The sequence below is a fragment of the Mauremys mutica genome, chromosome 4 (assembly GCF_020497125.1).
Source record: "Mauremys mutica isolate MM-2020 ecotype Southern chromosome 4, ASM2049712v1, whole genome shotgun sequence".
Classification (NCBI taxonomy): Eukaryota; Metazoa; Chordata; order Testudines; family Geoemydidae; genus Mauremys; species Mauremys mutica.
The window spans coordinates 149,484,607-149,511,280 of record NC_059075.1 but is presented as its reverse complement, the minus strand read 5'-3'; the positions used below and the strand labels follow the sequence as shown (position 1 = coordinate 149,511,280).

The window sequence follows — 26,674 nt, the reverse complement described above, 5'->3', positions numbered from 1 at the left end:
AGGAATTAACATGGAAATGAGACTAATACATATATATATGTAAGAAAAGATACCAAAAAGTAATTAATAAGTTTGTGTGACAAAGGGAGGTTGAAATCGTATTGTCCAGTGCTGGAGGTGATGGTGATGAGATCATCCTAAGGAACTTCTCACTTGTAAGTAATTGATCACAGCTTGCTGAGTGCTTTGCCTGAATAAATATTTGTTAGATCCATCTGCTCCATAAATGAACCTCAATCCAACATTCTGGTGAGCCAGCCAAGCACTCTGCAGATTGGGCTAACAGCCAGTATTCCAGGAGCCACAACCTACGGCTATTAAGGGGTGTGACAGAATGTATCTCTATGTCTACACTCTATACGCTATTGTAATAATCTTTGTACAAAGTATGCATTGAGAGGTATCATTTGAAATCTCATAATTTGCTGGTCATTGTCCTGATAACATGTGTGTGGCAAAATTGTAAGTGAAGTTATAAGATTTCACTGTATGGTATTAACTCATATTGCAAACTGAGGTTGGCAAACAGGCCTGTCTGTCTTAATTTACATTTTAAGCAGTAAACAGAGTCATCAAGCAGAAAGGGAAACAAAAGAATCTCCAACAGGTAAGGAAAAAGCAGCAGGGAGCATCCTTTCTTATAGGCTCTCTCTCTCTCCTAAATCTCATCTGCAAATGTTTTCCAAGAGAGGGACTGACACCCAAGGCCCCCCCACCCCTTTACATCAAGTGATTCACTACACCAGGAGGGAAAAAGGAAGCAGCCATTGAAATGGAGAAGGGATCTTGACCTAAGAAGTTTGGTCAGCAAGGCTGCTGAGAGCATGTGGTGAGAAATCTTTGCTTTAAATTTAACATAAGTTAGGCACCAGTTACATTTTATTTTTTTGTAACCATTTCTGATGTTTATGCCTCATTTGGACTCATGTAAAATCTCTCTTTGTAGATATTAAACTTCTCATATTGTTTTATCCAATCCAGTGCGTTTAAATGAAGTGTTTGGGAAACTCCTTTTGGGACAACAAGATGTGTGCATATTATTTCTGTTGATGAAATGACAGACTTTATATAAACGCCTATTGATCAGGAGAGGGCTGGGCAGTACAGGATATAGATTTCGGGGGGGAAATCTGAGACTGGGAGTAACTTGGAATCACCCTGCAGTATAACCAAGGCTGGTGAGAGCCAAGGAGTGGCTGGCTGGCTGCAGCAACACAGACCTAGCTAGGAGTGATTTGCATGCGGGAGGCCGTTTGTGAGTAGTTGAGGTTGGAGGCTACAGCAGCAAAGCAGTGTAAAGGGCACCCCAAGTTAGAGATCTGGGGTGACACAGGGATTCATTAGTCTGGACATAGCGCTGACTTCCTCTCTAGCCAGGGGGTGCTCAACCCTTCCCTCCGTCCCCTCCACCTCTTTCCCCAAGCCCACACCCCCACTCAATCCCTTCCTCTAAGCCGCCTCCTCCCACCCCACCTTTTCCCCAGCTCTTTCTCCCCCCTCCCCTGAGCACACCCCCCACTCCCACCCCTGAGCCTCGTGAATGCCACGAAATGGTGGATGGGAGACACTGTGAGGAAGAGGGAGGCGTTCAGGAGTGGGGCCGCCAGCAGGCAAGAGGCACTATTGGGAGGAGGGAGTTGGCTGCCAGTGGGTGCTAAGCACCTGCTAATTTTTCTCCCTTGGTGCTCCAGTACCAGAGCACCCACGGAGTTGGTGCTTATGAGTCTGGATTGTACTGTGGGTCCGTCAAAAGGGGTTTAAGGCATTTTTCTGAGACAATGGAGTTGCTGGGGAGATCTGCAGATAAGTATCTAGCCAGACATGGTAGGGGTCCCCTTAAGGAGGAAGACAGCCTCACAAGCCAGAATCCACTTGCACTGGTGACTAATCTGTTGGAAAGCAACATTTTTTATTTTATTTTATTTTATTTTTTTTTTGCAACAAAAGGTTGCTAGGAAAAAGACAAAAGCCACAGTTGTTCAGAGTCTGATAGTAGCAGTCAGAGCTTTTGTGAAACAATGAAGCATTGAAATGAGAATGTAGAAAATATAAAATGTCTGAGCTCAAGTATGTGCAGGAGGGTGGAATGCAAGGTCACAGAGCCAGAGGCACAGTATGTTACCAAGGTCTGAGGCTTTGATTAAGAAGCCCCAGGAATGTGAGTCTCTTGTGTAGCAGAAGGACATTCTGCAAACACAGCGAGAAGCAGTACAATGGGAGAATACAGAAATGACAGGGCTTTTAATTAGACAATGAAACATTTGAAAGGAAAAAGCATTAATGTGTAGTGTTGTAGTGTCTAAAGAAGTTCCATTCCTTTATAGCCCACTTTATCCTTCCTTGACTTATCTGGATTCTAAAGCCCCTACAGCGCCTGTTCCTGTGAAACCTATAGTGATGTCCAGAGTACAAAACAATCAGAGTGGTACATGTGCAGAAGTGAAAGTTAGAAAGCTTTTACCAGAGGAGATATCGGCCATGATGAAATAAATAGATCCTTGTCCTAAAAAGCAGAGGTATGGAGGAAGTATTAAAATGGCTTATGACAAGTAGGGAGCAGGTTGAATTTTGTGATCTGAATAGAGGGAATCAGGAGAGAATTTTGCAGAAGGGGGTTGGCTCCGGGTTTGGCTGCATTCTCCCCAGGGCTATGGAGGTCAGGGACAGTGGCAGTTCCTGTGTTCAGAGATTATCCAAACTTTATTAGGGTCTGACACAGCAATCACCATTGTCAGTGCTGTTAAACAGAAACCTAAGGAGCCCCATGGATAATATGAAGGGCAACTATTTTTGCTTAATCTCTAATAATCATGATATAGGCTACTAAAAACGTATAGATGGGCTACTTCCATAGATTAACAAGGCAGTTAAAATTATGTTTGTTAGGGGTTGTACTAATGTTCAGACTTTGAGTGAAAAAGCAGAATGTGGTTTATATCATGCCCCCTCGAGGTAATACTAGGGACCCATTGGAGGAGGCTAAAGCATTCAAGGTTGAAAGTGACCTGCCAGAAACCCAATTCAGAGGGTAGTCTGGAGACCTCTGAATATTGGAGAGGGTTCAGCTGAGAGAAAGGCTGCCTTGAGTGCCCATGGTTCACTTTCTATGAGATACAGAGGCATCATGAGGAACTGGAGGAAGATGTGCGGAGGTTTAAGGAGCTGATTTTTGGGGGCAAGGAGCTGTGCTCCAACTGGAGCTGCTTCCTCCGTCCCTGACTTATCCAGGATTTGTACCTGCATTACCTTGGATAAGTGGGGATGCCCTGCTGTGTCATGGGTTATAGAAGGCATTCACAAGCAAGCTTTGCTTGATAGTGGATGTCTGTCTCTTTAACATCTAGAATTCAGATGGGGGACATCACACAACAAGACAACAATGTATACTCTGACTGGAGTGACAGGGCAAGGAGATACTCAGTGGCGTAAACCCTTAGATGTCCCAGTAGGGAGCTTTTCTGTTACTCATGTCTTTCTGGCTGATGCTTCTTGGGAATTTTAGGAGCAGATTGGTGGTCGTATGATGGATATGGCTAATCTTTGGCTATGGCATACCTCACAGGTTGAGAACATGTCTATACCAATAGCTTTCAGTGTCTACAATTCATTCTTTATACTGGAGGGAGTATGTGACAGATGCTGAGGTTTTGGAGCTGTGTTTACCATTTGCCCAAGTTTTTGCACAGTCTAAACATGAGTATGCGACCCTGGATGTAAGTATCAGGTTCAGAGAATGGATCTTAGAGAGGCAGTGGACTCAATGCGTGTAGCTTCCGAGAACAATCGTTTTAAAAAATTTTTTGGAGAGGGGGTGTATGTAAAATATTTCATGAAATCAAGTTAGTTTTAGCAGCTTGATACAGCATATCAGATAGGGAAGAGTTGCCTTTTCTAGGCATTGGGATGCACTTTGCCTTTAAGAAAGGACACAGCTCTGGGACTCCTGCTCTTCCCCATTTTTGCAGCCACGGATGGTTTGGCTTGGCCTCTGACACTGACAGCACCGTAGCCCTGTTCTCAACCCAAGCTCCTACCCCATACCTGATTTTGCCTCTTCCTTGGCCTATCTCCTTCCCCTGCCTCCAGTTGTTTGATGCTCCTGTGCAATGTGCATTCAGTTTACGCCCTGCATAGACTGTCCCCCTCCCTCCCCCATGAACCCCAGAACAGCAGGGATTCCAGGGAGCATGTTGTATGGGCGGAGTAGAGCAGTGGCTTCAGCAGATGTTACTGAGGCTGCTCAATACCAGCACAGTGGCAAATTCGGACGGGCAGCAGCATTTGTGACAATTAGGTGTCCAGGTGCCCACAGTCCCATGAGCAGCCCCCTGCCCTGTGTCCAGGAGCTGGGCCCAGGCCTTAGCATCCACTCCAGAGTGGGGCTGGGGGCAGCGGTGCAAGAGCAGCCTGAGCCCGAGCCCATGGGCCCTGCCTGGCAGCTGAGTGCAGGCGAGAATGGACGGGAGCTGAGCTGCAGGGCAGGGAGCTGAGGACACGCAGAGGCCAAAGGGGATGGGCAGGGGGTCAGGGATGGGCCTGTCTGTACTGAGTGGGGGCAGGGAGCTGGGGTTACAGATCGGTTCTTGCTTTTCCATCGCACAGTAAAATCCACGTTGGAGCCTTTTCACTGGAGGCTGCACCCCCTGCTCTATCGATACCTGGAACTGGAGACCCAGGGCTGCTGCTGTCCCTTGCCTTACAGCCCTTTTCTATCAGACAGAATAAATAAGTCACCAAGCAAAATAAAATAAAATGTGCAAATCTACGTCGAATCAAACTGAATACAGATAATCTCATCCTCAGAGATGCTTCATTAAGTTTTTCCCTCAGACTGGACATCTTCCAGGCCTGGGCACGATTCTTTCCCCTGGTACAGCTCTTGTTCCAGCTCAGGTGGTAGCTAGGGGATTCTCCTCCACCCCCTTTGTTCTGTTCCACCCCTTTATATATCCTTTGCATAAGGCGGGAATCCTGTGTCCCTCTCTGGGTTCCCATCCCCTCCTTCTCAATGGAAAGACACCAGGTTAAAGATGGATTCCAGTTCAGGTGACCTGATCACATCACTGCAAGACTTCTTTACCCCTTGCCAGCACACACCCAGCACACAGGTGTACAGGAAGACTTACAGGTAAAACACAGCCATCTGTAGACAATGGTCCTGGTTAATGGGAGTCATCAAGATTCCAAACCACCATTAATGGCCCACACTTTGCATAATTGCAGTAGGCCCTCAGAGTTATAGTTCATATTTCTAGTTTCAGATACAAGAGTGGTACATTTATACCAATAGGATGACCACACTCAGTAGATTATAAGCTTTGTAATGATACCTTACAAGAGACTTGTTGCATGAAGCATATTCCAGTTACATTATATTCACTCACTAGCATATTTTTATAAAACCATATAGACTGTCACAATCCCCTGGTCCTGTCACTCCAGCGGAGCACGCTCCCTCTCAAAGGCAGGGGGAGTGGACATGAGGGCCTGGTTGTAATTGCCAGCTGTGGGAGGGAGTGTGCAGCGGTGGTTAGCGAAGGGGCCTGGAAATAAGGACTGCTGGGTCCCATCCATACTTCTGACACTTGGTGCAAACCTGAGCCAGTAGCTTCCCCTCCCCAGGCCTGTTTCTCATCAGTAGGGTTGGGGTCGCAGTCCCGACAGCCCAGGGGGGTTGGGAGGCTGCAGGACGGTGTGTAAAGTGCTGGGATGTCAGGATTCTGGAGGTGCTGTCACCCCCGCACTAGGGCAGTGTTCTGCACCCCCTTCTGCTGGCCGAGTTTCTCCGTCCCTCGGCAATAAGACAGACTCTTGTTTTCACAGCCAGTCAATCACCCAGTGTCATCACCCTGCCTGCTGGCTGGGCAGGGTAACTCCTCAGGTCACCACCACCTTCTCCAGCTTGACTTGGGCTTGGAGAGTGAGGGGAAGGGTGAGGGATGACGCTGAACATCCTCCATCCATCGCTCTATCACCTACAGCAAGTGAGTGGCATTAGGGTTCCTCTGTGGCGTTCCCTGTCTGTCTGGGGAGAGGCAGAAAGAGCGGGAGAGAATCTCTCCCAAAGGAGATTGGATTTGCAAACAGCCCCCAGGAGCCCCTCGCTCTCAGACCGGGGAGGGGCTTCTCCAGAGCCGTCTCCAGTGTGTTTGGCAAGGTCCCAGCAATGGGGCTCCCAGCCCTTCCCTTGTGGGAGACTGTTCCCCAGGCTGAGAGTCTCTGAGCTGAGCCAGACATGGTGAGCTGCTGAGCATGGAAATCAGTGGGAAACGAGGGGGGCCTGGCCTTGCTATGCCTAGGGACTTCGAAGTGGGAAATGGTTTCCCAGGAGAAGTCTGGTCTCCTGGGTTCTGTTCCTTCTCTAGAAGGGGGTGGGGGGAGGGGGAGGAGAAGAGTGTGAATGTGGCCTGGGGTGGCAGGAGGGAGCTGCTTGTCCAAAGTGACCGATGGTCTTTGTGACTGACCCCAGGGCTCCCCAGTTATTGCAGCCCCAGGGATGATGAGGGGGAACGTTGGGGGGGAGCAGATCATACAATGAACTCCTGCCGGTGTGTGTAGCTTGAACTCCCTGTACCCCTGTGAAGGGAGGAGGAGCTGCTCTGGCTGGGGCAGGGATGGGGAGGGACCAAACAGGTTGGTTAGTGAGAGGCTGCCTTGACACCAGACTCACGCCTACTCCCCGCTCGGTTCCAGGATGGCCGGGCTCCTGAGGATGTTCAGGAAGAAGGCTCTGCAGGTGGCCCCAGAGCCTGAGGGAAGCAGCTGCCATCTTCCCCAGGAGCAGAGCAGCCCCTCTGTCCCCGCTGGTGGGGAAGGAGCTCCTGGTCGGGCCAGGAGGTGGAAGTGCCCAGCCTTCTGGCGGAGAAAACCCACTCCTGGCGCAAGCGCCAAGATGGGAGAGACACCAGCCAGGCCAAAATGGAGCTGGGCCAGGATGTGGCTGGGCAGGCAGGACCCAGCCCAGGAGCAGAACCGGGCAGGGTGGCTCTGGGGCTTGTTGTGTGGGCAGCAGCTGCCCCAGGAGCCCAGCCCTGATTTCCACCAGGAGGCATCGCCCTGCCCGGTCACTGAGGACCTTCTAGCCTTCCCAAGGCAGGAGGTGGAGGATCCCTGTCCCAGCACCAGCAGCTCGGGACAGCAGCAGTGCCTGGGACTCGGGCAGCAGCATGGCCGACGGACGCTTCTGCTTTGTTCCAGGTGTGGAGCCAGGCTGGGCTCAGGGAAGAGTGAAGAGGGGGCTGTGAACACCCTGGGCCCAGGCCCTCGACCAGTGCTATGGGGGCAGATCCCCAGCCCAGGTTTCTGGCCCAAGCCACGTGAACCCCACTTACACTAGACGCTGCCACTTTGGTCCTTGGTGCTCCATTGGGCAGGGGGTGGGTGAGGGAGACACTCACCCAGGGAGTCCAGGACAGTGTGAGGGGTCTCTTTGCTATGGGCTCCTGAAGGAGTTGGGGGCTGATGACATCACTGAGAGGGGGAAGTGTGGGGCCTGATCTGCCCTAGGTCCTGGAGGTGGGATGGGGGCACATTGTCCCACCATGCTACGTCCTTCCCCCAGGTGGCAGCAGAAGTCACCCTGTCCCCTTCTCTCCCTGGTGCAGGGACCGCCAGCGACTCAGAGGACGAGGAGGAATGGCTCGATGTGGTCACAGAGGAGGCTGCTCTCGAAAACATCAGAGAGCAGCTCCATGGCCGAGAAAAGGTACAAATGTTTCCCAGCTGTGCTGGAACCGAGATTGTCCTGCCCCTTCCCAGCACCCTGACCCCAAGCAGAGAGTCTTGGCCCTCATGAGCCATCATCCCTAATGGGAACCTTTGTCCTCCATGATCTGGGACCCCCAAGATGGGGGTGTTTGTCACATACCAGCCGGGGTCTCCTCCCTCAACAGGCACTGTCCCAGTTCCTGACCCTGCTTATGTAGGGGTCGTGGGTGATTTGGACAATGGGTGGGTCCCCACGATCCCCCATTCAGGCCTAAGTCCTGCAGCTGGTGTGGCTGGGGCAGGGAGGTCCCTGGCTAACTGGGTCTCTCTCCCCTAACCCCACTCCTGGTGGGCGCAGGATGAGGCCCAGCAGCTCGTGTTCCTGCACGCCATCCACCCCGCGTGTCTCGCTGCCAGCAGAAAGGGCAGGACACACTGGAGCCGCACTGCTGCAAGGCAACTGTGGTGGAGAGGAGAGTGGACAGAGACATGGGAGGGGCAGGGGTCTCCCAGGGCCGATGGTTGGGGAATGGCTGGTGCTGGAGGAGCAGCTGAGGGCAGGGATTGCTGGGGCTGAAGATTTGGGATCTAGCTCTAGCTCCTATCCTCTAGCATCTCCTGCAGAGGGGCTGAGGGGAAGGAGAGTCCAGGCCCAGGCAGGGACTGGGAGCTGACAGGAAAATGCTGATGGAGTCCCCTCTCCCTTCCATTAGAATTCAGCCAAATTCCTCAGGATGGGTCACCACGTGGCACAGCTGGCTCTGTTCATCGGTGACCCAGCCAAGGCATCAGCCATCAGGCCAGGGAGGGGGTTTACCGGCTCTACCAGCTGCTGCTGCACCAGAAGGGTAAGGAACCCAGCTGGGAAATGGCACCCGCTAGACGAGTGAGACTGGGACCCCAGCCAATTTCTCTCAGATTGACCCCGGCTGGAGGATGAGTCTCTCTCTATCTCTTTCTGTGTTCTACACCACCCCCTGTAATTCTGTTGGGCCGGGCACACAGCAAGGACTCTGCCCACTGTGCAGCCACCAATGGGATTGGAAGGACACAAGCACTGCAACCAGAATGACAAATATGTGTGTCTCTCTCTTTCCCAGGCCTGACCATCCATGAGTTTGAAGACCTGTGGATCTGGGACTGGCACCAGGACAGCAGGCTCCTGGGGTACAAAAACACAGCCAGGGTCGAGGAGGTAAGGACACTTTGCCAGGGCATGGCACAGCTCTGGCAGTGCGGGTGTCTTCCTCCTGAAGCCACTCAACGGAGATGCCGTTCTAGTCCAGGATTTGGAGCCTGGTTCTGGGCAATCTGCTGAAGCCTCACATCTGGTTGGTTTCAGGTGTTCGGAAAGTTCTTCTCATTGGGGCAGAGAAGATTCTTCCTCCGGACGGCAGTGCTGGCCATCCACGACCCCCTGCTGCGTGTCAGCCAGGCTGGGCTGCGCCTCACCTACTCCCTCCTGGGAGAAGCCCAGCAGCTGATGGGGGACAAGGTAAGTGCTGCATTAGACTCAGGAAACTGGGGCAGGGCCCAGGCCTCATTCCCATCCTATGGCCATTCGCTGGCCTGGCAGCAAGGTGACTGATGGGGAGTGAGAGTGAGAGCAGGCGCTCCTGGGAATGGAGATGAATTCACCTCCATGAGCAGGAGGGAGCCAGCTTGTCCTCGAAGCAGCTCTAGCCCAGCTCTTTAGCAAGGCTAATTAATGACAAGCATTGCCTCATCACGGACTTCTGTTCTTGGGAAGGGCAGCAGAGTCCTCTAAGTGCCCTCTGCAAGCCTCTCCTGTCACCCGAGCCACCACCCAGAGTTGTTCCCATCACTGGCAGCCTGGGAGGCCAAGGACTGACGGGTGATGGCGACTGACCAGGCAGTTCTGAGGCACATGGATGGGAAAAGCTTGTCCTGCTGCTGGCAGGGCTGGACCCGCTCTAGAGAGAACGGGAAGATTCAGTCAGCAGGGGCTGCTATCCTGCGGTTTCAGCATTAGTGGCTGGAATGACTTGGGGAAAGGTCTCAACCTCCGCACATCCCACTTCACTGCGGCCAGAATCCCTCCTGCCCCCCGCCGCTAGAGCCCCCTCCCTGCCCAACCTGGGTGGGAGTGGAGGAGATGGTTCTCAGAACTTGAGCTGTGGATTGGAGGTGGAACAGTTGTCGGGGGCACTGAGGGGGAGGTGGCAGGAGCTCACCCTTCAAGGAGTGAGGGTTGGCACTGGAGGTCACTAGAAAGGACAACAAGCCTCTATTCTGGGGGTCAGGAGGGGGAAATCCATCCCTCAGAGGTGGGCGGGTGCTGGGTGGAAAAGCTGCTGGTTCCAGGTGCTCTTAATGCCCCCTGATTCCAAAGGGGCGTTTGAGTCTCTGACAGGTCCTCGTTCCCTTGCAGCAGGAGGACGTCATGGCCAATGTGATGCACCAGCTCCACATCATCCAGCACTTGCACCAGGTGTCTGAGGTGCAGGGGCTCTGCCACTGAGGCCACCAGCAACTCCCGCTCCATGCTTCAGGTACTGCTCTGGCTCCCTGTAAATGGGGAGTGTAGTGAGTCTGAGTGGCTTCCCTCCGAGCGGGAGAGCAAGGGACCCCTACATGCCCCTTGGAGGGTGGAGCTTAGATCACCCCACCCCCCTCACCGGAAGGACCGGGGCATGGCCAGAAGTAGAAAAGGCCGCCCCTGCAGCACAGTTTGGGGAGAACCTGCAACAGAGGAGGATGCTTGGCCTGTTCTCCAGAGGCCCTGAGAGGAACCTGTGCCTGGCTGTTCCCGATCCCCAGGCATGGACAAGGACTAGCCCAGAGTAGCTGCTGTGGTTTACCCCGAGGAGCCGGAAGAGGCCTGGAGGCTGCAGGTACCAAACTCCAGGGAGGCAGGAAGTAGCCTGGGGGTAGCCCTGGAGCAGCCAGCTGCAGAGCCCAGCGTGGCTCAGACGGCGTGCTGCGGCTGGATCCCTGCTGATGCAGGGGCAGCAGCCAATCCTGCCTCTGCCAGCGCCCTGGGCTGGGACGCGGTGGAGTAGGGTGGGCCTGTGTCCCCCTGCCACCCTACCACAGGTGGCTGACCCCCTACGTGGTACAAGGAGGCTCAAGCCCAGGACAGAAGCTTCCTTATCACTCACCTGGAGGACTGTTTGCTGGCTGCCTGAGCCCTACTCAGGGTAGAGCCAGCCCTGTCAAGACTGTTTGTTTGTGAGCTGCTTGGGCCCCGCCCAGGCCAGAGCCACCCCTGATAGACTGTGTTGAGAGGCTGACCACTTGAGCGACCCTAGCCCAGGTCGCAGCCTGGTAGCGACAGTTGATCGCCCAGCCCTATTGTGGGCCCCTGGCTACCCTGCACACTCTGGTCCGGACCAGACTGGGCCAGCCGGAGTGGCCTCCCTCTGAGCGGGAGAGCAAAGGAAGGGGAAATGGAGCCCTTTGGCACTCACAGAAACTCTCTCCCCTCTCTGTGGAGCAGGGTCCTTCCCTCTGCCCCCCAAATTCCTTCATCTGGGGCAGGAGCTCTTTCCCTCACACCCACTCCCCTCCCCCCCTTTCCTTGGTCTACCCCCATCCCATTCCCCCTGCGCCCAGGCAGAGCTCTCCCTACCCCATATGGTGCAGAAAGGCCCTTTTGTCAGGGTCACAGCTCCAGCCCCACTGAAGCTCGGAAAGCTCCACTTTTGAGGAAGTGGAGGTGGGACAGAGGCTCAGGGCTAGCTTCATCTCCTGCCCTTTATTCTCCTCTTGGCCCTTCTATGGGGGTCTCTGGATGTGAAAAGAATAGGAGCCTCCTTCCCAGCTGTCTTCCAGGCCCTGGGATCTGGGACAGCTTCCCAGATGGACAGGAGGGATAGCTCAGTGGTTTGAGCATTGGCCTGCTAAACCCAGGGTTGTGAGTTCAATCCTTGAGGGGGCCATTTGGGGATTGGTCCTGCTTTGAGCAGGGAGTTGGACTAGATGATCTCCTGAGGTCCCTTCCAACCCTAATAATCTATGATTCTATGATCTTGTAAGGGAGCAGTGGGGACAGGTTACCTTGTCCCATCCAAGCAAGCAATGCTGGCCCTCAAAGAGGCTTAGATGGAAGACCCCACTGTCTCGTGGAGGTAAGAGCCATTTACTCCTTGGGGCCTGTGGGTCTCTTGGGGGAGAAATGGCATCCCTGATGCATAGCCTGGCTGGGAGCTTCCCCTGTCCCTGGCTCCCAGCTCTGGGACAGAGACATCTCCATCATCGTACCACCCTGGTTTTGTTCCTAGGAAGGGGCTCCCCAGAGACGTCCTTGAATCTGGATTCCTGAGAGCGTTTCTGGCAGGAGGCTCCAGCCCTCGGGCATGAGAAAGCATCAGGCAGTCTCAATCACATGGCAGTTCCACTTCCCGCAGCAGGGCAAACCAACCCATCAGCTCCCGGAATCACAACTCTTTGACTTCCTTCCGCTCATCAGTGAGGTTTCTCCAGCACTCTCACCAAACCTGTCAGCCTATGAATGATGAAGGGCCTGAATGTCAGAGTCACCAGAACAAGCAAACTCCAGTTCCAGGCAGTGGGGCCTGTGTGTACTCAACCCCCTAGAAACCGGGTCTGAAATGGGGAGCAAGGACCCCTGGCCAGTAACAGTAGGAGTGGCAGAGCAGGCCTGTAAAAGGGTGCTTTCCCCTGGACTGCACAGCCTGGGGCCTAGCCAGCTGATTATAGAATGAGCCCTAACTGAGAGGCAAAAGTGGTGAGAGGCCTGTGGGTGCAGGCTGTACAAGTGCATAGCCGGTGACAGCGACGAGATGATGAGGGATGAAGCTTGGACAAGAATAGTACTTGCCCCTCGTGTTTGCCAGTTTCTAAGGAGGAGCGTATATGACAGGGGAGCTTAGTCTCTGAGCAATAAAGCCTGGAGATAGGTCAAATGGATTACAGAGTGAGCTCCACCTGAGGGGAAAGCCAGGGAAAACCGCAACAAAGGTACAGGAGCAGGCCTAGCTGTTTGGTAGAGGGCCTTGAGGCAGAACCTAGAATCCAGGGTAGGACTGGTTCTCCCATGGTCTCTAAGGAAGGGGACGTACAAGGCCAGAGAAAGGGCTACCAAAGTCAGCAAGGGCAGACCAAGCCAAAGTCAGGCTGAGGAAAACCCCGAAGGGACGGAGGACCTTGTTTCGGTTAAAGACATTCTTGGACTTTTCTTTTGGGATGAGCGCGACCCAGGAAGGAGTGGAATAAAAGATGGTCACCTGGCCAAAGGGCTGAGTTCCCAGGCAAAAAACTGCCAGAGTGCCCTACCGACTCTCGGCAGGGGTGCTAGCCCAGCAGGCACCAGGCCTTGGCAGGAAGGGGCACCTATTGACGAGTGAACTCTGTTACAAGCCTGCTTCCATTATGGAAACACTCTGGTATTGGAGAGGGGTGGGGATGGCCTATGGGAGAAGATGGCTGGAGGGGTCATACAGAAGCGGCAGCAGGGTGCAGTGATGAGAGCAGGGAACAGGTTATACTGCAGCCCTGCCACTGAGTGGTAACGTGATCCTGGCCAGGTCACTCTCCCACCTGGTGCCTCACTTTCTCTATCTTTGAAATGGGGATCATCCTGTCCCACATTAAGAAAGTGTTTGATCCTCTGCTTTTGCTTCCCAAATCCCTGCCCTCCTTGCCGCACACAGGCCTCTGCCCTGTTCCTCAAACTTCTGTGCCCATGTTAGTGCCTGGGTCGCCCTGCAACTGCAAGGTCTCATGTACAGTCTCCTGCCAGCAAACTGAAACCGCCCCTAGATCCAGAATAGGAATCGCAGTTCATGTGCACTTCCCTCAATGGAGTATAGACCACAGGCATGAGGAAGGCCAACACTCACATCCAGGTAGATCATCAACCTACTCCTCTGTCCCAGGAGCAGAAAGACCTCTGGTTCTTGCTCTCTGGGTAGCTGGAGCTGCTAAATTGGGGGTGTGGTGGGCCATTGGGCCACCCGTGGTCAGGCCTGTCAGTGCAGAGCAGCATTTAACCAGTTACCAATCCATGAGAGTACCTTATGATGTATGTGTATAACACAATTCTTCATTGAATCAGTTGATTCAATTGCTTATTCTTTGGGGTTCAGACCCTCTGTTCTCTTCAGCTCTTCCCATCTCTCTCATGTCTGAGCGGTTCTGAGGAATTCATTACGACTCCTCAGGGGAAGGGCTTTCAGGCCTTGAGCCTTCTCTCAGGATCCTCCTCATTGTGGTTCCAGAGCTCTGCAAATCAGGTTTGTTCAGGAAGACCTATTTTCCATGAAACCATGGTGACTGTCATTGATTCTACTTCTATTCTTGCTTCATTGTTCATTGAATCCCCTACCAACTTTTATATTATTTTGCCGGGGACTGACATCAGGTTAACCAGCATATAATTTTCCAGGTCATCCCACTTGCATTTTTTAAATATTGGTACAACATTAGTTCTTCCTCTCTGCTGTAATTTCCCCACCATTTCAAGATTTATCAATAATTAACATCAGTGTCTCAGAGAATGCCTCAGACAACTTTTTTAGAACTCTTGGCTGAAAGCTATATGAGCTGGTTATTTAAAATGTTTATCACTATAAGATATTGTTTAAGTCCTCCTTAGTTATCATGTGTCCTAAAGATGAACAGTTCCATATCCCATTACTCCCAGCCTGAGACAGGCAGTGCCTCCTATTTCCCCCACACCCCCCCAGCCCTGGGCACTCCTTTCACAGCTGCCCATCCAGAATCCCTCACAACTATTCTGTCATATCCTGTAGTCATCATATTACCCATTTCCTGGTGGGGGCCAGGGCTCTTCTTTGGGGACCCAGGACAGTTTGTATTGGGATCTTGGGTCTTCATCCCATCCCATCCCATCCCACCTTCTCCTGGATACCAGGGGAAAGAATTGTGCCCAGGCCTGGAAGGGGTCCAGTCTGAAGAAAAACTTACTGAAGCATCTCCGAGGGTGAGATTATCTGTATTCAGTTTGATTAGACATAGATTTGCGCATTTTATTTTATTTTGCTTAGTAACTTACTTTGTTCTGTCTGTTACTACTTGGAACCACTTAAATCCTACTTTCTGTATTTAATAAAATCACTTTTTACTTATTAATTAACTCAGAGTATGTATTAATACCTGGGGGAGCACACAACTGTACATCTGTCTCTATCAGAGTTATAGAGGGCGAACAATTCATGAGTTTACCCTGCTTTATACAGGGTAAAACTTTATACAGGGTAAGCTTTATACAGGGTAAAACGGATTTATTTGGGTATAAACCCCATTGGGAGTTGGGCATCTGAGTGCTAAAGACAGGAACACTTCTGTTAGCTGCTTTCAGGTAAACCTGCAGCTTTGGGCATGTAATTCAGACCCTGGGTCTGTGCTGGTGCAGACAGGAGTGTCTGACTCAGCAAGACAGGGTTCTGGAGTCCTGAGCTAGCAGGGAAAGCAGAGGGATAGAAGTAGTATTGGCACATCGGGTGGCAGCTCCCAAGGGGGTTTCTGTGATCCAACCCATCATAACCTCCCGTAATGAGACCTCGCTCTGAGACGGTTCCTCAGATTTGTCACCTAAAAAAAATGGCTCAGGTTTGGGAATCTCCCTCCCATCCTCAGCCGTGAAGACTTATGCAAAGAATTCATTTAGTTTCTCCGCAATGGCCTTATCATCCCTGAGTGCTCCTTTAGCATCTTGATCATCCAGTCGCCGCACCGGATGTTTAGCAGGCGTCCTGCTTCCGATGTACTTAAAAAAAAATTTTGTTATTACTTTCTGAGTCTTTGGCTAGCTGTTCTTAAAATTCTTTTTTGACCTTCCTAATTATATTTTTACACTTCATTTGCCAGATTTTATGCTCCTTTCTATTTTCCTCAGTAGGATTTAACTTCCACTTTTTAAAGGATGCCTTTTTGCCTCTCCCTGTCCAAGAGAAGGAACATTCTGCAGCTCAGCCAGTGAGCCGAGCAGTGATGGTCCCTGAGGCTGTGGCTGTCCAAGGAAGCTCCTTAGTTTTTAATTGTGGAGCCATTAATCATGGGGCCATTGATCAAGTTGAGTTATTTGCTAATAATGTCCCGGGATGTCTGACGGCTCATGGGGGAGCAGGGATGGGTGTCGCCATCTGTGACAGAACTGGGGGATAAAGGGGCCTTTCAGCAGTAGCTGGGAGGGGGGGAACTGCCCCCTGTTGCCCTTATGAAGGGGGGATTTCTTCCCCCAGAGCTGCTTCCAGAATCACCCCCACCTGCTCCAATAGAGACAGGACAGACCGACCTGAATAACCCCCAACCTACCCCACCCAACCCCACCAGAGACTGATGGGAGTAAAGTGCCCCCTGGCCAGAAGTGCTCAGCCACCTGCCCCTGGGCCAACTGCCATAACTGCCACCATGGAAGGACCCATTCTCACTGGTGGAACAGGGGGCGGCAGGTTTGACACAATTCCCAAATCTGGTGCTTTAGTAAAAATTCCCCCTTCATTAAGAAAGCAGAAAAAAATAAAAGGTTTTCAGTGACCAGGCAACAAAAATGAAACTTCAATTCTGAGCCTGTTGCCCTCTCCCTCCCCAATACTGAAGTGGTTTGTCCCAACTACTGGGTGTTTTGATGCTTTTTTTTTCCCCTTCCACTGGGACAAACCATTTCCCTGGGGGGGGGGTTGTTAAAATATCTGGGGAGCTTCTTTAATTTGGGATTTTTTCCTGTCAGGAATTTTAAAATAAAGTCCCTCCCCTCACAACATTAGCTCCTTTTTAACTGGGAGGATAAAAATCCTGAGTCAGATGTATACTGTCCTCCCAGAGCATTCCATCACAGGATCGTGTCTTCCTGATGGAATATATGTGTCTGATGGAGAATTTATGGCCTATTCATGCCGAGCAAATTTGAAACTTCCCAGAGTCACAGACAGTTGCCTGTTGGGGCTGCTTCTGGACTGGGTGATTGACTTCTTGTCAGGGACTCGAACCCAGACGGCGAGGTTCGTTGTCTGCCCGCAGAGACAGGCAACACCAGCAAGGTCTGATCAAAAGCTCTTTACTGACAAGTGCACGCATCAATAGAGAGCAGCTCGTCTCCAGAGAGAACCAACCAGCTTTTTACATCTTAGTATCAGCCTATATAGACAGTTCCATTACGTCATAGATCATTCACTTGAGCAACCCACCCCCCTTTTTCTAACAACTAGAAACTAGACACCTTTAATCGACACGCATGCCTAGTCCCCTATGTCTACAGCATTAGATTGTTAATAATATCTTAACAAGCACCAAAAGTTAGGAATGTAGGGGAGTTAAAAACAAACCGAAAACTAAACCAGGGAGTAAGAGTAAGAACACTGGGAGGCTGGGGTTTCTTATCAGTTCTTCAAACGAACTGTTCCTAACACAGCACAGCTGGTACTATGCCAGGAATGCAGCCCCTCACTTATCTCACTTTTTCCCAGCGCTTTGTGAGACATGCTGCTCAGTATTTTTTCCACTCAGGGATTACCCAGAAGCCCTTGTTAGCCTGACTTCGATCAGGTTGGCATAACTGGTTTTGTGCTACATCTTTATTCAGGCCAAACATTCTGAATAAAAAAATTTCTGAAATGCAAAAACTGGTTCAGTAGGCTCCAGCCCAGAAGAATCCTATAGAGAAACTAGGATAAAATATGAAACTCCCAGATTAAATTACTGAGGAGTAAATGTATTGGTGAGTAAATGTGTGGCAAGGAGTAGGATGATGGAGATGGGCTGGATGCCTCAGCTGGATGGGATACAGAGCCTTTCACCTCTGGGTCATCAGTTCAACTTCAACCCCGGCCTGGTCAGCAGCACCCAATGTAATTTGATTGTGTGTGAGGCTATGAATGACTTGGTGGGGGTCCATCTATTTCCTAGTGGGCAGGTGTCCCTGTCCCCTCCCAAACCCATCAGCATTAATAGCCCATTGCTGGGTTCAGTAGAGAATCCAGGGGGCTGAATGGGCCGTGGAGACTGGCCTCACTCCTCAGGGCCGTGTGATGAACCTGTCACAGCTGGGGGAACCCATGAAAGAGCCCATGGCCAAGGGAGAGTTTAGACACCAGCAGGGAGTGAGTCGCTAACAGCCAAGGGGAGATAACCAGACTCGCCCCTATAAAGACAAGACTGCCCCAGCCACAAGCCAAAGGGAAAGGGCTAAACTGAGGCATGTTTGAGCCCAGCCCTTTGGTGCCAGTCTCCAGTGTAGCCCCCTCCCCAGTGTGGCAGCACGAGCACTCCAGCTAGGGTGACTAGACAGCAAATGTGAAAAAACCGTGACAGGGAGTGGGGGGTAATAGGAACCTATATAAGAAAAAGACCCAAATATCAGGACTGTCCCTATAAAATCGGGACATCTGGTCACCCTAGCTCCAATCCCTGGGGTCTGCCCCTTGCTGCGCTACTCAGACCCCAGCCCCACACAGTGTCTCCCTCCTCTACTGTGTGTGGGGAGGAATTTATGCCCCAGAACTGCTCAGCCCTGCCCCAGAGGGAGCCACAGCAGAGAGCAGGCACAGAGCTGTGTCTACTGCCCCTCCTCCTGCCTGCCTGAGGGGAAGGGAAACAACCAACCGAAGCCCTGGGCTTGGAAAAACCATTCTCACCCTGGGCGGGGGAGGGAAATTATCCTCAGAGTCAAGATTTTTATCCCCCAGATTGAAAAGGAGCTAATGCTGTGAGGGGAGTGGTTGTATTTTAAAATTCCTGACAGGAAAAAATCCCAAATTAAACAAGCGCCCCAGATATTTTAACAACTCCCCCACAGGGAAATGGTTTCTTCCAGTGGAAGGGGGGGGGGGGGAAGCATCAAAACACCCAGCAGTTGGGACAAACCACTTCAGTATTGGGGAGGAAGGGGGGCAACAGGCTCAGAATTGAAGTTTCATTTTTGTTACCTGGTCACTGAAAACCTTTTATTTTTTTCTCCTCTCTTAATGAAGGGGGAATTTTTACTAAAGCACCAGATTTGGGAATTGTGTCAAACCTGCCGCTCCCTGTTCCACCAGTGAGAATGGGTCCTTCCATGGTGGCAGTTATGGCAGTTGGCTGGGGCAGGTGGCTGAGCAGCCCTGGCCAGGGGGCACTTTACTCCCCTCAGTCTCTGGTGGGTGGGGTAGGTTGGGGGTTATTCAGGTCTGTCTGTCCTGTCTCTATTGGAGCAGGTGGAGGTGATTCTGGGGGGAGAAACACCCCCTTCATAGGGGCAACAGGGGGAAGTCCCCCCCTGCTACTGAAAGACCCCTTTATCCCCCAATTCTTTCATGGAAAGTTACAGAAATCCACACCCATCCCTGCTCCCCACAAGCTATCAGACACTCAGGGACATTATTAGCAAATAACTCAACTTGATCTATAGCCCCATGATTAACGGCCCCACAATTAAAAACCAAGGAGTTTCGCTGAACAGAGATTCAAACTGATCCAGCCATGGCCTCAGAGTCCATTGCTGCTTGACTCACTGGCTGAGCTGCAGAACGTTCCTTCTCTTGGACAGGGAGAGGCAAAAAGGCATCCTTTAAAAAGTGGAAGTTAAATCCTATTGAGGAAAATAGAAAGGAGCATAAAGTCTGGCAAATGAAGTGTAAAAATATAATTAGGAAGGTCAAAAAAGAATTTTAAGAACAGCTAGCCAAAGACTCAAAAAGTAATAGAATTTTTTTTTTAAAGTACATCGGAAGCAGGACGCCTGCTAAACATCCGGTGGAGCCACTGGATAATCAAGATGCTAAAGGAGCACTCAGGGACAATAAGGCCATTGCGGAGAAACTAAATGAATTCTTTGCATAAGTCTTCACGGCTGAGGATGGGAGGGAGATTCCCAAACCTGAGCCATTTTTTTTAGGTGACAAATCTGAGGAACCGTCTCAGAGCGAGGTCTCATTAGAGGAGGTTGTGACGGGTTGGATCACAGAAACCCCCTTGGGAGCTGCCACCCGATGTGCCAATACTACTTCTATCCCTCTGCTTTCCCTGCTAGCTCAGGACTCCAGAACCCTGTCTTGCTGAGTCAGACACTCCTGTCTGCACCAGCACAGACCCAGGGTCTGAATTACATGCCCAAAGCTGCAGGTTTACCTGAAAGCAGCTAACAGAAGTGTTCCTGTCTTTAGCACTCAGATGCCCAACTCCAAATGGGGTCTAAACCCAAATAAATCCGTTTTACCCTGTATAAAGCTTACCCTGTATAAAGTTTTACCCTGTATAAAGCAGGGTAAACTCATGAATTGTTCACCCTCTATAACTCTGATAGAGATAGATGCACAGTTGTGTGCTCCCCCGGGTATTAATACATACTCTGAGTTAATTAATAAGTAAAAAGTGATTTTATTAAATACAGAAAGTAGGATTTAAGTGGTTCCAAGTAGTAACAGACAGAACAAAGTAAGTCACCAAGCAAAATAAAATAAAATGCGCAAATCTATGTCTAATCAAACTGAATACAGATAATCTCACCCTCAGAGATGCTTCAGTAAGTTTATTCCTCAGACTGGACACCTTCCAGGCCTGGGCACAATTCTTTCCCCTGGTACAGCTCTTGTTCCAGCTCAGGTGGTAGCTAGGCGATTCTTCATGATGTCTCTCTCTCTCTGGTAGCCCCATCTCCAAAAGATATATTGGAATTGGAAGAAGTACAGAAAAGATCAGCATAACATTTAGGGGAATGAAACCGCTTTCATAGGAGGAGAAGTTAATAAGACTGGGACTTTTCACCCTAGAAAAGAGATGACTAAGGGGGGGGGTATGATAGAAGTCTATAAAATCATGACTGGTGTGGAGAAAGTAAATAAGAATGTGTTATTTACTCCTTCTTATAACACAACAACTAGGGATCACCAAATTAAATTCATAGGCAGCAGGTTTCAAACAAACAAAAAGTCAGTATTTCTTCACACAGCGCACAGTCAACTTGTGAAATTCTTTGCCAGAGCGTGTTGTGAAAGCCGAGACCATAACAAGGTTCGAAAAATAACTTTATAAATTCATGAAGGACAGGTCCATCAATGGCTATTGGGCAGGGATGGTGTCTGTAGCCTGTTTGCCAGAAGCTGGGAAAGGGCTACAGGAAATTATCACTTGATGATTATCTGTCTGTTCATTCCCTCTGAAGCACCTGGCGTTAGCCACTGTTGGAAGACAAGATACTGGGGGAGATGAACCTCTGGTCTGACCGAGTTTGGCCATTCTTATGACCCTTGTTGGCCCCAGGCTCATTGGCTCCAGCTGCCTCTATCCCATAGCCAGTTGCTGTGTCCCTGGCTCTGCCTTGGCTTTTTGTTTCTTTCCCCCACATGATTTGTTGTTGGCCAGTGCAGCTTACCTATGGGGACCTTGGGCTGCAGCACATCAGGATCTTTGCTCTGGCCCTGTGTGGAGAGTAAGACACATTGGCCCTTTGCTATCAGAGCTTCAGAGTCTCATTTTCCCAAGGCAGCACAGCTAGCAATCTCAGCATTTTCCCCTCACTATGCACATATCCCAAACCCATCAACACTTTCATAAGAACCTGGTTACAGCATGGGTCAATGTTCTAGTGCAGAGCAGAGCCATGTCCTTGTGACCTTGGCTGGGTCAAGATTGTAACCCTGTTACATGGATACGGTTAGGACTAGGCTACAGTGCAGCATTTAGCAGTTATCAGGACAAAGCCAAGCTGTAATGGGTTCTCGTGACTAAGATCTGAGCTACCTAAAAAAAATGTGATTGACCTAGAAACATCATTAAAGGCCGTGGAAAAAAACCTGTGCCTTGTGTGACGTAGTTAGGTTAATCTAACCTCCAGGGTTAGATCAATTCTTCCATCACACTAGCTACTGCCACTCGGAGAGGTGGAAAAACATTGATGGAAAAAAAACCATTTTGTCGATGTAGGAAATGTCTACTATGTTACTGTGCTACTGTAATGTAGATATGGCCTGGGAGCTGCAGGGTAGCAGAGTCCCAAATGAGGATAGAAATGGGGTAGATGCAATGTAAAGCTGTGGGGAGCTCCAGGCTGGGAGCTGGGGAAGAAGCTTTAGAAGAGACAAGGATGCTCTTACCGCAGCTAAAGCAGCATTTGCATTTTCACTGCTCTGGCTGCTCCCTCCCAGCAGCCGAAGCACAAACACCTGCAGAGGGAGTGTCTGGAATAGAATGAACCCTGATTTGGGCGTTGTTTGCAGGGAATTCAGGGTTTTTTTGTTTTTTTTTAACAGACCCAGATCCAAGTTTATTCATTGCACTGGGCACAAAGGGCACAGCATGGTTCTGTGCCAGGGCCCATGGCGAGGAGGTGGCAGGGGCAGCAGGCCAGGTGGGGCTCTCCGGTGCCCCAGGCTGTGTTTTGGCATCACTCCAGCCCTATCTTGCAGCAGCATGTGGCCGTCCAGTCGATGCCGCCGCACTGGCAGTGGCAGGTGGAGTTGGTGCGAATGTCCCAGGAGCTGCAGCACATTCCGCAGGTGCAGCCCGTGGGCTTGTACCCTGCTGGGCAGGAGACAAGTGCCCCACATGCCGAGACATCCTGGGAGAGTAGCTTGGCTTTGGCCAGGGTGGAGGACACTTGGTTTATCCTGTGGGAAAGGGCATTTATCGTCTTTAATTCCTCAGTCATCTTCTGGTCTTGGTCTATCCGCTGGGAAATGGCAGCATTTATCGTCTTTAATTCCTCAGTCATCTTCTGGTCATTCTTGATTGTGAGCGAGAGGAGAACGATCCACATGAGAAAGCAAATAGCCACCAGGAGGTACAACATCAGGATGTGTTTCTGCTTCTGGGTTCTCCCCCATGCAGGCAGTGCTGATCTCATTCCCCAGCGTGGCATTGGAGGCACTGTGTTGTAGGGATCAGGGTTCCAAGGCAGGTTCCCAGCAGCCAGGCAAAAGGAAAACACATGATACTGCTACCCCTAAAGCCCAAACAAGCAGAAAGGAGCCTGCAGGACCAAGTGCAAGACACAAAGGAGTTCAGGGCCTGGGAGTCTATATTTGCAGCCCAGGGATGTTTCTTTAGATCTAGCTGCTCAGCACCTGCGGATGAGATGGAGATTGCTGTGGGGTGTTGAACCCTTCTGCCCTGCTGGGTCCTCAAACCCATGGGGTGCTCAATTAGAAATGGACTTTGATTGTCTGTTGATCTCAGGCACTTCTCCTCCCATCTTGAGTCATCACCTCTGTATCCAGCCACCTATTGGCTGCAAATGCATCCCTGTCCTTAAGCCCCTGTTTACTTTTCACTACTTAACAGTGTTTCCACCCAGGGAGCCAAAAGCCTTTTACAAATAGAGGGTGTGGGCATGGGGGAGAAAACATATCTGTAGCCTCAATAACAGACCTCAGGATCTCCCAACTGACAGTCCTGCTCCAACTCTAGATGTCACACTTCTCCTGGAGCTAGGAACAGAACCCAGGAGTTCTGATTCCCAGCTCACCCCCGCCCCAACCTCAGTACATAAGACCATATCTGCTTTTCACTGTGATCACCCATCACAATCCCTCCTCGCAGCATTCAGTCACCTCAGGAAAGTGCTCCCTACACTTCCCCCCAACCCTTTCCCATTCTCTATCTGTGTGACCAAGGCAGAGGCCCAGATATCTGACACATGCTAGGCCACAAGACCCCCTGCCAAGGGGCTGCTCTGGAGAAGCAGCTGCTCAGGACCTGCTGTGCAGCTGTGCCCATGGTTCTGAGAGGTGTGGGTCCTCTGATGTCTCGTGAGATGTGAGCTCTGGCTGAAGCGTCTCCCGCAGCCGGTGCAGATATAGGGTCTCTGGCCCACGTGGGTTCTCTGGTGCCGAGTGAGGTTGGAGCTGTCGCTGAAGCGTCGCCCACACTCGGTGCAGATGTAAGGTCTCTCCCCGGTGTGAGTTCTCTGGTGCGTCATGAGGACCGAGCTCTGGCTAAAGCTCCTACCACAGGCGGTGCAGACAAACGGTTTCTGGCCGGCGTGCATCCTTCGGTGTTTTGTGAGAGCCGAGCTGTCGCCAAGTCTTTTCCCACACTCATCACAGGTCCAGCGTTTCTTGCTCGCGTGGACTCTTTGGGGTGTAATAAGGGCAGAGCCGACACTGATGCCCTTCCCACTCTTGGTGCACTTATGAGCTTGTTCTGCCGGGTTGTGTTCCCCAGGGCGATGCTGCCTATTCTTTGCGTTGTGCTTTGGTTGCTCTCCTGGGTGACATGTTTCCCCTTTGTTGTCACTACTGGCCTTGCCATCAGCTGGAATGAGAGAAGCAAGGTGGGATTAATTCCCTGAGCAAGAGAAATAATTTGGGGCAGGGGAACCACAAAGGGCTCCTCACCTGCTCACCCGATCGACAGGGCTTAGGGAGCAAGGTTTAGGTCTCCCTAACCCTCCCCCAGAGTGGGCTTGTTCTGTCTCAGCCTCCTCAGGTGAGAAAAGGGGTAATTGAGAATGGGAATGAGCATGAGTAACGTGCACCCTGCGGGGATGATGCCTGCTGGGGGGGGGGGGGGGTGACACTGAGCCAGAGATGCAGGAAATGACCCAGGAAATATGTGACACCCCCCCCCCCCCCAAAAACAAAAAAACCCCCAAAAACTCCCAGAGACACTTGCCCCCCAGCAAAGCTGCCACAAGCTCACCTTCCTTCCCTACTCCTACCCCTCTCATCCTACCTCGCCCTGGTGGAGGTTAAGGATAATCTAGGCATGGCTCAATATCTAAACAAATACTTTGCCTCAGTCTTTAATGAGACTAATGAGGAGCTTAGGGATAATGGTAGGATGACAAATGGGAATGAGGATATGGAGGTAGATATTACCACATCCAAGGTGGAAGACAAACTCGAACATCTTAATGGGACTAGATCAGGGGGCCCAGATAATCTTCATCCAAGAACATTAAAGGAACTGGCACATGAAATTGCAAGCCCATTAGTAGGAATTTTTAATGAATCTGTAAACTCAGAGGTTGTACCATATGACTGGAGAATTGCTAACATAATGCTTATTTTTAAGAAAGGGGGAAAAAAGTGATCCGGGTAACTACAGGCCTGTTAGTTTGACATCTGTAGTATGCAAGGTCTTGGACAAATTTTTGAAGGAGAAAGTAGTTAAGGACATTGAGGTCAATGGTAATTGGGACAAAATACAACATGGTTTTACAAAAGGTAGATCGTGCCAAACCAACCTGATCTCCTTTGAGAAGGTAACAGATTTTTTAGACAAAGGAAATGCAGAGGATCTAATTTACCTCGATTTCAGTAAGGCATTTGATACAGTTCCACATGGGGAATTATTAGCTAAATTGGAGAAGATGGGGATCAATATGAAAACTGAAAGGTGGATAAGAAACTGGTTAAAGGGGAGACTACAACGGGTCATACTGAAAGGTGAATTGTCAGGCTGGAGGGAGGTTACTAGTGGAGTTCCTCAGGGATCGGTTTTGGGACCAATCTTATTTAATCTTTTTATTACTGACCTTGGCACAAAAAGGTGAGAATGTGCTAATAAAGTTTGTGGATGACACAAAGCTGGGCGGTATTTCCAATACAGAGGACTGGGATATCATACAGGAATATCTGGATGATCTTGTAAACTGGAGTAAAAGTAATAGGATGAAATTTAATAGTGAAAAGTGCAAGGTCATGCATTTAGGGATTAATAACAAGAATTTTTGTTATAAGAGGGGAACACATCATTTGGAAGTAACAGAGGAGGAGAAGGACCTCGGAGTATTGGTTGATCACAGGATGACTATGAGTCGCCAATGTGATATGGTCGTGAAAAAAGCTAATGTGGTCTTGGGATGCATCACGCGAGGTATTTCCAGCAGAGATAAGGAGGTAGTACCGTTATACAAGGCACTGGTGAGACCTCATCTGGAATACTGTGTGCAGTTCTGGTCTCCCATGTTTAAGAAGGATGAATTCAAACTGAAACAGGTACAGAGAAGGGCTACTAGGATGATCCGAGGAATTGAAAACTTGTCTTATGAAAGGAGACTCAAGGAGCTCGGCTTGTTTAGCCTAACCAAAAGAAGGCTGAGGAGAGATATGATTGCTCTCTATAAATATATCAGAGGGATAAATACCAGAGAGGGAGAGGAATTATTTAAGCTAAGTACCAATGTGGACACAAGAACAAACGGATATAAACTGGCCATCAGGAAGTTTAGGCTTGAAATTAGACAAAGGTTTCTAACTATCGGAGGAGTGAAGTTCTGGACCAGCCTTCCAAGGGGAGCAGTGGAGGCAAAAGACGTATCTGGCTTCAAGACTAAGCTTGATAAGTTTATGGAGGGGATGGGATAATGGGATAGCCTAATTTTGGCAATTAACTGATCTTTGACTATTAGTGGTAAATATGCCCAATGGCTTGAGATGGGATGTTAGATGGGGTGGGATCTGAGTTACTACAGAGAATTCTTTCCTGGGTGTCTGGCTGGTGAGTTTGCCCACATGCTCAGGGTTTAGCTGAGGCTCTTCTCTACACTCGCTCCAATTTGTCAACATTCTTTTTCCAATGCGAACACCAGATCTGGCCGCTGTATTCCAGCATCAGTCTCACCATTCCCTGCTCCTACTTGTTACTCCCATGTATATATCCACGGATCATATTAACCCTCAGGAGGAAATGGGAGATACACAGAGCCCCTGGCATCTGGTTGGCAGAGCTTCCACCCACCCCTGTAGCTGTTAATAGTCAAAAGAATCTGACAGTCACTAACACTCTGCTCAGCATAAATCCCTCCTCCTCCCCACCAGTATTCCGCAGAGCACCCCCCTCAGCTCTGCCCATCCTCCCAGTACAGTTTAAAATGCTGACACTCTGAACGACTTCTTTCCCAGACAAGAAAGAAAGAAAGAAAGAAAGAAAGAAATGGAATGGGGGCCTCAGAGAGCAAAGGAAAGAAGAGGCAGGAGACACAGATCCCATGGCATGAGGGGGGCTCAGATGGCGCCAGACATGGGGCTTGCAGACAGTCCCTGAAATAGAGAGGGATGGGAGGGCAGCATCCAGGGATCTTGTTTAGGGGAATGGGGAGGGA

At 50.4% G+C, this 26,674-nt stretch overlaps 2 protein-coding genes and 2 long non-coding RNA genes across 7 annotated transcripts in view; 2 read left to right on the top strand and 2 right to left on the bottom strand.

The window, feature by feature from the left end:
* Positions 1-1,169: 1,169 nt before the first annotated feature.
* On the top strand, positions 1,170-8,898 carry LOC123368385. Its single transcript, XR_006578754.1, has 4 exons — positions 1,170-1,255; positions 7,605-7,705; positions 8,421-8,555; positions 8,808-8,898. It is a non-coding gene; the product is annotated as an uncharacterized LOC123368385 (long non-coding RNA).
* Positions 8,899-9,053: 155 nt separating this feature from the next.
* Positions 9,054-14,593, top strand: LOC123368389. The gene is made up of 3 exons (XR_006578757.1): positions 9,054-9,202; positions 10,100-11,798; positions 11,952-14,593. It is a non-coding gene; the product is annotated as an uncharacterized LOC123368389 (long non-coding RNA).
* Positions 14,594-20,185: 5,592 nt separating this feature from the next.
* Positions 20,186-26,674, bottom strand: part of LOC123368327 (zinc finger protein 397-like) — a 22,952-nt gene continuing 16,463 nt past the window's right edge. For all 4 annotated transcript variants that reach the window (XM_045013066.1, XM_045013064.1, XM_045013065.1 and 1 more), the window contains one exon: positions 20,186-23,880. In XM_045013066.1, the coding sequence (XP_044869001.1) occupies positions 23,267-23,880 (614 nt within the window). In that variant the 3' untranslated portion in view covers positions 20,186-23,266. The remainder of the gene's footprint in view (positions 23,881-26,674) is intronic.
* LOC123369109 (resistin-like) lies at positions 22,013-22,417 on the bottom strand. The gene has a single exon (XM_045014469.1). It carries the CDS (start codon positions 22,415-22,417, stop codon positions 22,013-22,015), a length of 405 nt encoding a protein of 134 aa, XP_044870404.1.

Excerpts from the sequence above, each read along its gene's own strand:
- LOC123369109 (XM_045014469.1), bottom strand. The coding sequence starts at position 22,417 with ATGTTGTACCTCCTGGTGGCTATTTGCTTTCTCATGTGGATCGTTCTC.